General features: G+C 29.9%; 1 protein-coding gene across 4 annotated transcripts in view; it reads right to left on the bottom strand.

Moving 5' to 3' along the window:
* The window catches only part of LOC143243115 (coatomer subunit gamma-2-like), a 60,582-nt gene that overhangs the window by 8,358 nt on the left and 35,367 nt on the right, over window positions 1-16,857 (bottom strand). For all 4 annotated transcript variants that reach the window (XM_076486919.1, XM_076486947.1, XM_076486986.1 and 1 more), the window contains 5 exons: window positions 16,271-16,435; window positions 14,243-14,422; window positions 8,344-8,472; window positions 5,560-5,622; window positions 2,785-2,930 (listed from right to left, as the gene is read on the bottom strand). In XM_076486919.1, coding sequence (XP_076343034.1) covers window positions 2,785-2,930; window positions 5,560-5,622; window positions 8,344-8,472; window positions 14,243-14,422; window positions 16,271-16,435 — 683 coding nt within the window. The remainder of the gene's footprint in view (window positions 1-2,784; window positions 2,931-5,559; window positions 5,623-8,343; window positions 8,473-14,242; window positions 14,423-16,270; window positions 16,436-16,857) is intronic.

The following is a 16,857-nucleotide window of genomic DNA, read 5'->3' as shown; positions in this document are numbered from 1 at the left end:
AGAAGCCTGTCAGAGGTATGCAAAGTAGAAGGGCTGCTGTACACATAATTAGAAGCTAGGACTTTGTATTGGCATTATAGCAGATATTGGCATTTATATAAATTATCATAAGCAGGGAATCATTTATATTTACAGAGTGATATAGCAAGTAGAAAAATACTACTTAAGCCATTAGAAGCAAGGAACTGTTTGTGATATTATATGTATAAGGACAGCCAGTTAAATCTGAGCCTAATTCCATTGTAACACAGTCTTTACTGCCTGATGAAGACTGTCTGCCTCCAACATTGAATAAAATAGAGGAATAGTTTCCCTTCAGTAGATGTTTCAATTATCTTTTATCTTAGTTAAATCACCAGAAACACAGAACTGCTTATAAAAGGAAAAATAAGTATGACAACAATGCAAGTCATCAGAAGCAGAGAACTGTTGGTAGTATGATAAGAAGTAAAACTACAAAAATCATTAGACACGTTAGTGATATAACAAAAAGAAGTGATATTTAAATCACTAAAAAGTGGTTTAACAAACTAATGAAAATGGCATTACAGGAATTATATTTGAGCCTAAATGTAGCAAAGATATTAGACTGACCATTAACAAGTGAAACAAATGAAATATTTTGATAACTTGAACTCTTTTCAATACAAACATCCTTTTCTATGTAGGTCATGAGATTTTAGTTACACTGAAAATTTAATCAAATATATAATATTAAAGTTTGATTTTTTATACAAGTTTTAAGCTATTAATTTTATAAACAAATATTGAAAAAATCCTAAATTTCACCCAAATATGTTACTTGTCACATTTGTTCTCTAGGCCTCTCCTCCCCTCAAATTTATTTACCATCTCTTCGAAAAGTATATAATGTGAATTACCAGTTATAGTATTTTTATTCCTGAGGCAAAGCATAATTTTTAAACCCTTTAATCTTATTTGGTTAGTAAACCATAAAATAAAAAATCGAATCCCACTTGTCACATCCTTACTTTCACAATGTTTTGCTAAAATCAATAGGGCAATGAGAAATAAACTTTTGCCAAGTGACATACAACTTATGTGGTAGGTTTATTAGTCAGACTTAGTTTAGAAAGCAATAAAATAATAAAATTTTGTAGAATCAAATGTGTACTGCTACAAGAATTATGTTATTAAGGGTAAACAAAAGTAGTGTCACACTACAATTTGATGTCATTCTAGAAAGAGAAAAGGGAAAATTTATTTCATAGACTTTTATGGTGATTACAAGGTTGGTCAATTTGACCAACCTCATACAGAGTAGATAAATTAACAGATAAAATATAAAGTTTCACTGAAAAGAAAAGTTTGAAAGTTATTTAGGAGGTTTAATATTATGCTAATTAAATATAATTTTCAGATGAAGAGAAGTATTTTTTAATTTTAACATGAAAATTATTTTGTACTTTGAGCATCCAACACACTGAAATTTTTAGTGAAAATACTTCATTAAATGTTCTGTTGTTGTTTTTTTTTTGTCTACAAGACTTAATACTTACCAAATATTACAAAATTTGGTGAAGATACACAGAATGTATTAGAATTTTAATATGGAAACTATAAAGGTTACAATGAATTCATAAACTTGGCCGATTTGACCAAGCATGTAAGAAGTGTTAATCATATGTAAGTACAGGAATATTGTGGCCAATTGATAACCCATTATCAGAAAAAATTAAAGAAAACACTGTGATTGACTAATAAGTCATCTTGTGAAAATGAGGGAATACTGTGACAAAGTGATAAGTCATTGTCACGTGAAAGTGAGGAAATAATATGATAAACTAATAAGTTATCGTCATATGAAAGTGAAGGAATACAGAAATGAAATGATAAGTCATTGTCATGTGAAAGTGAGATGAACAGTGTTTCATTTCTAACAAAGAGCTTCAAATTGTCTGTAAGTTTAATTCACCTAAAACTGTTAGCTGTGAATCTATAGAAAACTTACTGAAGGGGAACAAGTGTTTCAGGCAAAACAAAAATTGTGTATTTATCAATATGTACTGTTTTACATCAAGGTTCAAATAATTATATCATTCAAATTAAGAATACTTTCAATTTAAAACAATCTTCAAGTGTTTTTACAGGGTTTTTTTCAAGAGTTCCCTGGCAATTGTCAAATTTTGTTTTGGAAGTTTAGATAAAACTTGAAGATAAACAAGATTGTTTGTAATTTAAATTAGCCTTGTTAATTTGCAATGTCGTAATCATTTTCAGCCATCATGATATCATGTAAAACAGTACATGATGAATTATGGAATTAAAGATACATCCTTGTTACTCAAATGTCAGTTGTTTCCTAGCAAGAATATTATAATTCTATAAATATTAATAACTTAGTGACAAACACACGTAGCACAATGGATAGTGCATGCACCTTGTCACTGATGTTACAAAGACACTAGCTGGCATTGCTTCTAATTGAATGTATAGCCATTCCTTGAAATTACTTTCAATAGCACACTAATATTACTTTAAAATTTTCTTTCATTTTCCCAGACATTCTATGAAATATAAATCCAATGGAAATGTACAAACGATGGAGACATAATAGTAATAATTACGTTTATCCTGCCTGGTATGAATGAGACTTGTTTTCTCACACAAGTAAAGAACTTATACTTCGTTTAATGTTTTAATGTGGTCTGTTTATAAACAATGGGGCTGAGGTAGAAAAGGTAAATGTAACTTGAGTGTAAATAAATATTATTAAGTTTAAAAAATATCTATCACGTTCAGACTACATATTTCTAAGTTTACCTGAAGAACTATATGATTAGGAAATGTGTGTTTAATACAATGTACTACATATTCTGTTTCAGATTCTGTCAGTTCCACTGGCTGTGAGGATTTAAACAGAGGACCAAGACCAACTGCAGCCAATTCTGCTACTGAAGCCAGTTGTTCTAAAGAAAAGAAATTCACAAAAACATTGTTAAAAAGTACCATCATGTTGTTTTTACGCTCTCACAGTAAAACATTCTTTTGAATTTTAGTAAGACTGTTACAAACTTTCTAAATAATATGTGAAAAGAATTCATATATTTTGATACAATATTGGTATCATGCTGAATTTTCAAACTTTTGTAGTGAAGTAATTGTTTAAAAAAAACAAATGAAGAAGCATCCTTTCATCTTAGACTTTCTTTTTTTTATTATTATAGATCAAAATGTTCTATTTTGTATCTCCAGTCAGTTTTAATAACCACCAATGTTACTTCTGGTATGTTATTCTATCAACTGAAGTACAAACTTTATGCACAAACTGTATAAACACAGTACAACTTACAAACACTTACCTTTGAATAAAGCCCTTGTCTTTCAAAATGGCTGTATAATTACCACATGATACCACACTAATTTATAAAATGCTGGTGGAGAATGATCCTTTTAATTCTGATAATTATGGTTTGTTTTCAATAACTACTGCTTTCTGATGTACTGCTTGAATACTAAACCTACAGATTCTTATGTTTTATAATAGAATATTTCTATAGCTTATAAATCAACTTAACAAAAACAGTATCAGGAACAATAACATCATAAGAGATTATAAAAAAAATTCCCAAATCTCTAGTCAGTTAGGAAGTAATTCAAAACTTTGTCCTCAGGTTTTGATTATTGTGAGTGTGTCCTACTTCCCTATCCTGTAAGACAACTCATTTTCAGATAGCATTACTGTAAGTTATATTACAGAATGTCAAAGCTCAGAAATTTCCCTTTCTTATTTTTACTGATTTAGGCTGAGAATGATCTGAAGTTAAGACTCCATCTTTAAATTCAAGATAAAATAGCACTCAAAAGAATCTAACATTAAAATTAACACTCACAAGAATCTAACATTAAAGCTAGCACTCACAGGAACCTAGCTAACATTACTAGCAATCACAAAAACATGGTTAACATTAAAACTAACACAAGATCATGATTAATGATAAAACTATCGTTCAAGAAACATTACTAATACGTCAGTTGATAATTTTTTTATCAATAATTTCTAACTAAACAAACATTATCGTAAATGTTTCAGCTGCCAGTTTATTGCCATCTTCAGGTGTGTAAATGTAAGAAAGACTATTCATGTGGATAATCAGGACAAGAAGCAGAAGTGGTACTCTTAGTGGACTTGGCTGTGTCTGTCTAATACAGTTAACTCTGGCTCTAACTTGTTTTTTTTTTATCATCATTTTCTACTAACTTCACTTTAATTCTTAACTTGATGTAAGTGGAAAGCTATTCATATTTCTTCAAGTATGACAATGGACATACTGATCTCACATTTAATGCTTTCTTCTCTGACATGTAACACAACTACTGAGTTGTCAGTGTTGCATACTTATATGACATTCTTTCTATTTCTTATTCTAACTACTTTGTCACATTAACAAGGAATTTTAAAAATGACTTTTTTTCTTCTTCCCCACACAGATGTATCTTGAAAGGAGTTAGGGTTACCAGTTGGAAACTTAAATTTTATGGCTTTTAAAATCTAACCTAGTCTTCCACTTTCTATAGATTGTCTAGGTGTACTGTAGGTAAACATTCAAGTGAGATTAGGTGACTGTAATTTCTCTTTGTTACTTAACCATTTTGGTTTAGATTAATATTCAAAATACTACTTTTTAATGGATCGCTATTTTTCATTAGTGTTCTTATGATATAATTACCTTTTTTTTTTCCTTCTTTGCTGCAAATTTAATACAAAAAAAACAAGACAGTTTTCGAAACCCACAACACTTTAGATTCCAAGTAGCACATGGAAAGCCCTTCAAGATTCAGTAAAACAAAATATTTTAAGCAAGTTTGTAGCTAAATGTGCCACAGACAGAAAGTATGGGTCATAAGATGTTATGTGGTTTATGAATTTTAGGAAAATGGTATAAAATACTATGATGGAAGCCTGTTGGACAGAGTAAAGTAACAAGATTTTCTGATATAAGGTTCTTAAGTTACCTTAGATATGTTTGGATTTCTTCCTCACGTTGGATGTTAAGAGATAAGAAAAATCTAATCTGATGCTTTCCATGTGAACAATGGACTGAGAATATTAACAAAACAATAAGACTAGTCCAAGTGAGAATCCAAGAATAATAATGCTGCACCAGATGGTTGCATTATATACCAGAAAATAATATATACACTAAATACAATGTTAAGAATCATAGGTGTAAAAAAAGTTCATAAAGTACTTCATATTTACTTTGTTAAGGATACCAAATCTTAAAGTTAACAATGGCTGATAACAGTACTGAAAACATTTTAAATGGTTGTTAGTAAACAAAACACTAACCTTGGGTTCCTAAAATCCATGAACTAAATCTAAACACCTGAAGACTGCAGCAAATTAGCAACCAAAATGTAGCAATAATATAGTGTGTTAAAGTTAATAAAATGTTATAGGAGTTACATTATTAAAAATATATATAAAAACAACTTGGTTATGTAACAATAACCAAAATTAGACTACTTCTGTAAAAATTGCACAAAATATTCAGAAAGTTTAAAACCTGACCATATTATAAACACTTTTATTACCTGCAAAGATATCTTGTCGTGACTCAGCTAATTTTCCTTTTGTCCTCCCAACTTCAATAATATCTAGATTAAAATCACTCACATTAAAATAAATTCAGCTACTGCACAATAAAAAACAAACAAATGGGTCAAATTACTGCAATCTTCAATTTTTAAACCTTTGACAAGATGATTTTCACCAGAACCAGATGAATGTAGGTTAGCCAACTGACCATATAATTATTTTTCCTTTACAGTTATTTTAACCAGGTTTTTGTATCTTCACCCTTATCAAATTGGAAAGCAAAACCTAATATATTAACTTACTGTAGCTGTTAATAACAACAGGCTGAATCCTTGCTCACATACCCACACTTTTTTATTTTGCTGCTTAATATTAAAATTTGTCAAACATTGCTCAACCACACTGCTGATGTGTAAACTGAGAAAAGTGTTACAAAGAAATTACTAAACTTCTTTCACTTACAAGCCAATAAAAAAATTGCATATAAATAAAAACTTCCATCACTCCGTTAGTGTATGCCTGTATGTTTACTTACGATATGCACCATGTCTCTCTTTAAGATACAACTCATTTTTTATGCTTTAAAACACTTTACAATATACAAGTTAAAAATTAATAAACAGTCCTGTATTAAACCTTAACACCATTATACATAAACAGTCCTGTATTAAACCTTAACACCATTATACATAAACAGTCCTGTATTAAACCTTAACACCATTATACATAAACAGTCCTGTATTGAACCTTAACACCATTATACATAAACAGTCCTGTATTAAGCCTTAACACCATTACACATAAACAGTCCTGTATTAAACCTTAACACCATTATACATAAACAGTCCTGTATTAAACCTTAACACCATTATACATAAATAGTCCTGTATTAAACCTTAACACCATTATACATAAACAGTCCTGTATTAAACCTTAACACCATTACACATAAACAGTCCTGTATTAAACCTTAACACCATTACACATAAACAGTCCTGTATTAAACCTTAACACCATTACACATAAACAGTCCTGTATTAAACCTTAACACCATTACACATAAACAGTCCTGTATTAAACCTTAACGCCATTACACATAAACAGTCCTGTATTAAACCTTAACACCATTACACATAAACAGTCCTGTATTAAACCTTAACACCATTATACATAAACAGTCCTGCATTAAACCTTAACACCATTATACATAAACAGTACTGTATTAAACCTTAACACCATTATACATAAACAGTCCTGTATTAAACCTTAACACCATTATACATAAACAGTCCTGTATTAAACCTTAACACCATTATACATAAACAGTCCTGCATTAAACCTTAACACCAATATACATAAACAGTCCTGTATTAAACCTTAACACCATTACACATAAACAGTCCTGTATTAAACCTTAACACCATTACACATAAACAGTCCTGTATTAAACCTTAACACCATTATACATAAACAGTCCTGTATTAAACCTTAAACCATTATACATAAACAGTCCTGTATTAAACCTTAACACCATTATACATAAACAGTCCTGTATTAAACCTTAACACCATTACACATAAACAGTCCTGTATTAAACCTTAACACCATTACACATAAACAGTCCTGTATTAAACCTTAACACCATTATACATAAACAGTCCTGCATTAAACCTTAACACCATTATACATAAACAGTCCTGTATTAAACCTTAACACCATTATACATAAACAGTCCTGTATTAAACCTTAACACCATTATACATAAACAGTCCTGTATTAAACCTTAACACCATTAGACATAAACAGTCCTGTATTAAACCTTAACACCATTATACATTTTGCTTGGCTCAAGCTCAACAAGCTAAACTTTGGTCTGTTGACACATTTTCAATGTTTCAGGCATCTCAATGACTTACTGTTACATAATTGTTTTCTTCACACTTAGAGTTTAGAGACAACATTAATAACAATATTTCTTCATTTAAAGACACTGACCTAATTTTATGACAATACAAGATAGTGAAAAAGTTCTTCCTTTAAAACTTAGTTCATAAAGGTTAATTAAAAGTGACACCATTTATAACAACCTGAAAACTACACACAGCATAAATCCAGGGTGAGTAAAAATAACTCAGTGTCACCAAAATAGGCCACAAAAAATATTATCTTCCAAATATAAGAAAGAATAGTCCCCCAGTGGGACAGCAGTAAGTTCTGAACTTACTAAAATCAGGGGTTTCATTCCCCTCAGTGAACACAGCACATAGCCCAAAATGGCTCTGCTGTAAGAAAACACACAAAGTAGGATTTACAATGCTAAAATCAGGAATTCACTTCTCCTCAGTGGACTCAGCAGATAGCCCGATGTAGCTTTCCTATACGAAAACATACACGCATACAAGTAGGAATAAACAGAAACTTATATAGATCTAAAAATACATAAAACAATACAATTTCCCCCCAGTGGACTCAACACATAGCCCAATTTGGCTTTCCTATAAGAAAACATACATACACGTACTAGTAGGAATAAACAGAAACTTATATAGATCTAAAAATACATAAAACAATACAATTTCCCCCCAGTGGACTCAACACATAGCTCAATTTGGCTTTCCTATAAGAAAACATACATACACATACAAGTAGGAACAAACAGAAACTTATATAGATCTAAAAATGTATGAAACAATACTATTTAAAAAAAAGGAAAAAAATCCCATAAGACTTAATTCTCCATTGTTTAAATGGTGGAACATCAATCATACTTATTACTGTACCTGATTTCTTTTCTTCACTGATAAACTGAGTAGAGAGAGGTACTGTCTTGATATCAAATGGTGCTTCTGATGGTTCTAATGTGTAGTGATGAAGAGCTTTTTCTAAGCCCACTAGAGACACCTGTAAACCTGTATATGAATGCAAAAAATATAGCTGTTTAGATCATTTCTTTATTTGATATTATACTGCACCTGTTTATACAATATCTTAATTCTAACTTGCTGTGTCAAACTAGTTATACAACTAAACTGTCTGGGTTGGGTGTTTTTCAGAACATTAGTATATTATGAGGCATAATAGTTCAGTTTCAACAACCTAAGCTTAAAATTAAAAATCTTATAACACTGACCAAAACTTGACTTTACTAAATCTATAAATTAAAACTTTGATTTTGCAACTAAATAACAATATGTTAACAATATCATGGCTGAGTAACTGTATTAAACTTCAGGCCTTGAAATTCAAACCATGTTTAATCTTGGAACTGTGAATAATTTGTTAAAGCTGTCAAAATTAATACACAGGCCTAGATATTTAAATTTCAAAGTTATTTTAGTTTTAATAGTGGAATTTTCAAACTACTATTCATTATTTTTCTATCATGTAATGATTTTTTTACAAGTTGAAAAGAAAAAAAAAGACTTACTTAAATCAAATTATTATTTTTTTTGTCACAATGAACATTTTTTATTATTAAATGTGTCACCTAAAATACAAACAAACTGAAGAAAATGGAAGAACATTGATGCCAAATGAATATCCACCTTCATTTATCCTGATTTTTGTTGCAAACTCAACATTGTTTAGTTTGAAAATGATGTGTTGTACTGTGTCTAGAACATCTCGTTTCAATGACCACCAGTAATCAGCCATCTGTGTTGGTGTTCCACCATCCCTAATAACTCCTTTTCATTTCTCCAATGTCTTCACAAAATCATCACTCCTGTTCTTCTCTGACAGCACAGAGATTTTCAGGGAAATAGTCAATATGTGAATATAAAAATCAGCTTTCAATGTTATATCACAACCAACTCTTTGAATTTACTGAGCAATTTATCATAATTTGGGTTCTAGTTGTTTCCGAAAAATAACATCTTAAAAGCAATCCAAAGTCAATTTCCTAAACTGTGGCCCAATAAAAATCCCTTCTTTAATTTTCACTTCTGAAAGAGCCAAGATTTGTCCACACACATACTTGAAACAGTCATCTCTGTTTAAGGTCTTTATAAATTGCTTCATTAAACCCAGTTTTATGTGAAGTGGAGGTAAGAGGAATTTCACTGTGTCATCTCAACTTTCATGTTCAATGTTTTTAGATCCTAGTATCAGACTAACTCTATGTGATCATTACTTCTTTATCTAGTATTGATTTTGTGTTCTGTTATCCCAATCACACAAAAAACAAATAAGAAAAACATGGAAACTCTGCATAACCAGTTTGTCGATCCAACAACATATGCAAAACTTTTAATTCTTCACAAAGTAATCATTCATGTTCTTTGTATTTGGACCTTATTGAGAAGTTTGATATATTAGCACATTTTTTTCCAGTGATCCGAATGAGGAATAGCAACAGATGCATATATGTCACCACAATGAAGAACATCTTTTAGACTTCTTTTAGAGAAATCAATGAACAATCTCCACTAATTTGCTTCACTGACAGCAGCTCTTAGCATTGGTATTAATTCAGTAATATTTTCACAATAAACCAGTGAATCTTCTTGCAAAAAAAATATGGCATAAACTCTTTCTTATGATTTCTGCACCAGTCTGGACCCCAAAACCTATAAAGAATCCTTTGGACAACCCAGATCTTTACGAAACAAAAAAATTCTCCTTGTGCGAAAAGTTGTGGTTCACTAGACATTTCAAGTTTAAAAAAAAACCCTATTATTATTTCTATTAATGTCAAATTCAGAATCAGATGACACTGTAACAAAATTCTGGTGCATTCTGACCATGTAATATTACACTGTCTTTATGTGGTATTTAGGTTGTGATCATGTAATATTGCACTGTTGTCACATTGTCTTTCAGTTCTGATAATATAGTGTGGTAATGTTCTTACAGTTTTGCAGTTCGATCATGCAGCATTTTGTCTTTAGATGATCTTACACTTTTGATCATATAGCACTGAGCTGTTTTTATGTAGTCTTATGGTTCTGATTTATTATTGCAGTGTTATGTGGTCTCACAGTTGTGATAAAGTAATAATACACTGTGGTTATATGGACTTACAGTTTTGAGCAAGTAGTTTTGCATGACTGTTACATGGTCTTACAGTTTTGATCATGTAGTTTTGCACTACTGTTACATGGTCTTACAGTTTTGATCATGTAGTTTTGCACTACTGTTACATGGTCTTACAGTTCTGATCATGTACAGTACAATGTTGTTAGAACAATACAATTTGATCATCCAGTATTTTGTCGTTACATGGTTTTACAGTTTTGATCATGCAACATATTTTGTTCTAGTTAACCCTCTCCCTCCACACAGGATTGGTGAATTTGATTAACCATGTAAACTTTTTGTGCTTGTATAGTCTTTTCAGTATACTACTTACTTTTGATATAGCATGTATATCTTCACAAAATTTGGCATCCTTTAAGCTAACATTAAAAGTCTTTCACATACAACAAACTATGTTGTTGGTGGAGTATTTTCTAATAAACTAAAATAAAGATTTCTCTATTAATATACTGTGTGTTTGTTCTGAATATTATATAAGCAAAGAAATTTTCATGTTAAGATTAAAAATACTTTTTGTCATTTCAAAACTTCCAAATTTTATTTGTGTTATCTCTAAAACCTAAATACTTTTCAAATGTTTGCTTTCAGTAGTAGTTTATATTTTATCTGTTACTTTATCCTAAGTTTATAGAAGGTTGGTCAATGAAATGAAAGTAAATTACACTCCTTTTCTTTCTATTAGGTTGAGGAATAATTCGTGAGCGTTTTTAAATAATTTCATTCAAGCATTACATGCAAGACTATACAATACTTCAATGCATGAACACATTACACCCAAAACATTTATTATGATACTTTATTTCATGTAATACCTAGGTATATAGTATGCATTGTTTTAAACGAAATTGCAAGAAATTAAATGCGAAAAGCAGATGGTGTAGAAAATGCTTGATTTTGTCCACTTGACATTCCATTTAATGAGCTGAAAATGAAAGCAACAATTAAAGACATATGAAAATCAAACACACCATCTATTAGAGCAAAAAATTATCTACCAAATGACATGAAATATTTTGCGAAAGCGTTTCATTTATGAATATATTTTTTTAACTTGAAAAAACGCTCACGAATTATTCCTCAACCCAATAGAATGATTTCAAATGTAATGTGAAACAACATTCTTTTATTCTAAGCAGATTTAAACTTGTAACAGTACACATCTATTTATAATTACATTTTTTTGTCTTTTAAACTGTGTCTAACTAATATTCATGCCAATATACACTGTAAATAACTCGAGGAACATGGAACTCACATTACGCTACTGAATTACATAAGACTAATCTAAAGTGCTCACAAGTGTTACTTGTAAAATATTTTTTAATATTACTATTCATCTAATCTAGCCTCAACAAACCCAGAAATCACTACTTTTACATTTTAGTTACTTTTATAATAATAAATGAAGTACAAAGAAGAAAAACAAGAAATACAGTTCTAACCTGCTTATTCTTTTTTCTTGAAGACAATGACAGTTAATTGTACTTTTCATATACTAATGGTAGTAGTGCATTAAATAATTTTTATTTAATTAGATAATGTACCAACAAACAAAGATTAATAATATGCAAAAAAACAGACAATTTCCTTTAACAATCACAGTTTTCCTTTGTACCACAATAAACTAAATAATATACAGTTTGCACAAACTACCCACAACTAATTTCTAACATATTTCATCAATGACAATAAATTGCACAAAAATAATGTCACATGAAAGTACCACATGATTAACATTTTGACCTCAGGTAGTTTAAAGTTCTCATTTCACAGCCTTTCACAGAGTTACATTCATAATTTTAATAGAATTCCCCATTATCAATGTATATGAATAAATGGTATAAGAACATAGATAATAAATCAAAGTTTAGTATCATTTAAGTTCTTAATTTTATAAAAAAAATGTTTAAAAAAGTCTTACGTAAATTATTCATTATAATGCTCTCATTAGAGCTTGCAATAGTTATCTCTAATATTCAATACTAAATAATTTATAACTAATAGAAAGCTAAGGTTTTTCTCTATCACATGATGGATCACGTTACAATATTGTCTGTATAGAAGATTACTTATTTTCCTTTCAGTTCAAACTTTATTCTCACAATAAACATACTGACAAGCTCAGCTTAATATGTAATGGCTTTTGTCACACAGTTAGAAAGCCAGGAAATCTTTCATAGTCATGGAATATTGTTTCCTCTTTATATGTTATTATTTTGTGATCTAAAGTACACTACTTAATTAAATATCTAGTGTAGTAGTACAATTAGTATTAAAAAGTAAAGTATCACGAACAGTTAATGGCAAAAAAAACAACATACTTTATTTCTTACTTATCCTGTGTATTCTTCATTATTATAAAAGTATTTAAAATGTAAAAATTAAAAACCTTTTAGGTTTGATAAGGTAAAATAAATGATCATTTTTAATGAGGCAGTCTTGCAAGTTGTTTGTGCATTAAATAATTTGATACCATGATGCACATTTACCAGGAATACTAGTTAGACATGGCTCAAAGTGCAATATAATTTAAATATAAGTAGGTATATATCATTACAAACTTTAAGCTACTCAGGATAAACAGTTTTATTTAGTTTTCTGTTACACTCTGAAGTCATTCAAGAAAAAAAATACGATAAGTTTATAATTATTTCCTAATTTATATGGTGGTTATGAGCTCAGTCAAATCAACAGTCTTCACATAGGTTTAGGGTAACAAAAGCACAGAATAAAATATAAAGCTTTCCTGAAAATAAAACATGTGATATTAATTCAGTACATTTTAGAAGTTATAAAAATAGTAACTGAAAATTTCTAGATGGAGAAAAGTATTTTCAATCTTATCAAGAAAATTACTTTGTTCTCATAAGTACAGGTTTTCATTGAAAAATACCATTTTTATCACTTGATGAAGGTGAACATGTAATGTAATTCATAAATAAAGTTTTTATTGACACTGAAGTACTTTGTCCCCTTTTTCTCTTAGAGTTTATTAAGTTTTACCTATACATTTCACTGGGACTTTTCCAAAATAAAAAACAATTGAGAGTTTGGAACCCTTCGCTGTGGGATCCAAGCAAGAACCTTGTATAGCCTTACAGCTTTTATTATGTAACATCTCACTGCTGTTACATGGCTTTACAGTTTTGATTATGTAATACAGCACTGTTGTTTATCAGACTCACTGTTTTGTTATGTAACATTGCACTGTTGTTATATAGCTTTACAGTTTTGACTGTGTAATATTGCACTTTTGCTATGCAGACTAACTATTTTGATTATGTAATATTGTGCTGTTGTTATACAGATTTATTGTTTTGTTACATAATATTGCACTGTTTTTCGTGTTAGTGTTTTCAAGTATACACTGTTTTGATTGTTATAGAGTACTTTCTAAAGTTTAATAATTTACAAAATATTTTTTATTCAAGAAACTAAGAAAACACACCCATAAATTAATTATTAAAAATACTAGGCCTTATGCAATTACCTTGTTAAATAAAACAATAATCATCAAAAATTAGACATCTCTTCATTTTTTCCCACATACTGCTACAAATAATCAAGTAACATGTACATTAAAAACAACTGAATTTATCATTTAAACACTAATAAAGCTGACTAGAGAATGACCAAACTTACCATTTAAAATATATTGTGAGCTAAAAGCTCTTTGCTTTTGCATGAGAACTTTCAAGTAGTAGGTTGCCCTGTCTCTAACTTCATCATCTGTATCCAATAGGGATCGCTGCAGCAGCACCAAAATGTTAGGAAGAACATTTTCACAATGAGCCCCAAACTTGGCAAGAGAGCTCACAGCCGCTAGAAGCCAATTATAAAAACGAAGAAAATGTTTGGTATTTGAACTCATTATTATATTAGGCCTTTACTTAAGGAAAAGGTGCTGTTTTTTTTTTATGAGAATGTTATGCCCAACATTACCATATTTTCCTGGCTAGAAAAGATTAGTGAATAACATTCAACTATATTAAAGTGTCAATCTTAAAACCTGTCATATTATTTAGCAATGAAAAAACCTGTAGAATTTGTTTTTAAACAGAGGGTTAGATATATTATTTGTAATTTTAAAATTACCTGTTTGTCTACTATTTTTTAAAATAAGTTTGACACACTAATGCCAAAAAGATATTAATAAAAAGCTAAATTTTAAAACATAAATATTCTTGTTTATTAAAATTAAACATTAGGTTACAGCAAATATATCACCTGCAAACTTTGTCATAAACTTATATGAAACTGGCAAAAGATAATTATAGAGTTGTGAGCTATGCAGTAACCAGGCAACTCCAAAGTTAGAAAAATATCATGACATCAAAAAGAAGTAATCAGATAAGTGTCAAAAAATGTTTAAGTTTAGAAATATAATAATTTAAACCATTAATAACAGGCTATTTTATTCAATCCTAGAATTAAACTATGTCTAGAACTAAATTTAGGACCATTTTGAATTACTTTACTTCCATAAATTTTGGAACTACTAGCGACTGTCTGTGTTCTGATCTTTAATAGCACTACTAACACTATCATTTGATATCATATTTAAATTGAAGCAAAAAATATTTTTAGAAAATCTAAAATATTTAAACATTATATAAATATCAACTAACAGATAAATAAAACATTCTTACTATATAACACTACAGTCTGGATAAAAAAAACATTATAACATTTCTGAAAGCTACTTGAGAGGTCACATCACTTGAAACCTTACAATACTTTGCTAATTTAAATATAGCAAGAATGCAGTAAACTTTGTTTATTAATATCTAATAACGAACAATTAGTGAAGGTTAACTTCCCAGAAAAATAACAACATAAGACCATTCCAATATAGGAATATCAAACTACCCAATAGAAGGATATTAGAAAATATCTGACATGAGGATGAGAGAGAATATCCAACAGAAGAATGTGATACTATCTAACAGAAGGATGCGAGACCGTCCAACAGAAGGATGCGAGACCGTTCAACAGAAGGATGCGAGACCGTCCAAGAGAAGAATGTGAGACTGTCCAACAGAAGAATGTGAGACTATCTAATAGTAGAACGTGCGACTGTCCAACAGAAAGATCTGACACTATGTAACATAAGAATGTGAGACTGTAAAATAGAAGGATAAGTATATTCAGTGTAGAAAAATAGGGCAACTGAAGAGAAAGATATGAGAATATCCATCAGAAAGATGAGAAACTATTCAGTGTAAAAACATACGACCCTTAGCTTACAGTAATAAGACATTTCAGTGTGAAAATGCAAGATTTTTCATTTTAAGAAAAACATGAAACTGCTGAATTAAAGAAACTGAAACTATTCAATACAACAACAATAACACTATCCACATTTCATTAACCTCACATAGGTAACATTTCCAGAAACTATTTTTCTCTAAGAAATGCTAACAATCAGCTCAGATTCATGTTGCAAGAGCAGCATAAAATAAGCTCTCATTGTCTTAGCTAACTACATGACAGTATACACTTAAGAATTAGATGAGATTGATTATTCTACCCAGTACGGTAAATAATGTGTAGCATTTTATACTTTGCTGGATTAACAACATTTGCCGTTACTCTAAACTACAATTCTCACTGATCATAATATAAGCTTTGTGTTAATACACTTCTTCAGAAACATTACATGTATCATACCTGCTCTGACTGAGCTATTTTCTAAGACCAATCTGTTGTATATGAAACGAATATACTTTGATGGCAGTGATGTTCTAGGACCCTCTTTACCAAGCATGTGAAGGATGCGTACAGCCAAACTGGTGTGTTCACAATCTTCAATAAACTCACACAGGTATGCCAGACCTACAGGAGGAAAACAGTATAAAAAGTTTACGATAAACTTATACATGTGTGGCAGACCTACAGGAGAAAAACAGTGAAAAATTTATGGTAAACTTACACAGGTGCTCTAAACTTACTGCTAGTAAAGCTCTAATTTCTTATATTTACAGCATAAAAAGTATACAGATATATATGAAATTGGGAAAGATAGAAAAACTATTTTATCAACAACACTAATCTTATTTCAATACATCATTCAGTTCTCTTAGCTCATGATGGTAGATTTTATGTTGTTTATGTCAAAGTTAATAAGGCTATCTGTCATTCTACCTAATACAAACTTCTGATCAGAAAAGACAATTAGCCAGCAGTAACCACTGCCAACTCTCTTCATACTATTCACCAACTTATAATGAGTTTGATCATCTTATCAAAATGTTTCC

The sequence above is a fragment of the Tachypleus tridentatus genome, chromosome 1, assembly GCF_004210375.1.
Source record: "Tachypleus tridentatus isolate NWPU-2018 chromosome 1, ASM421037v1, whole genome shotgun sequence".
Lineage (NCBI taxonomy): Eukaryota > Metazoa > Arthropoda > Merostomata > Xiphosura > Limulidae > Tachypleus > Tachypleus tridentatus.
The sequence above is the reverse complement of the archived record's forward strand: the minus strand, read 5'-3'. Positions and strand labels throughout refer to the sequence as shown.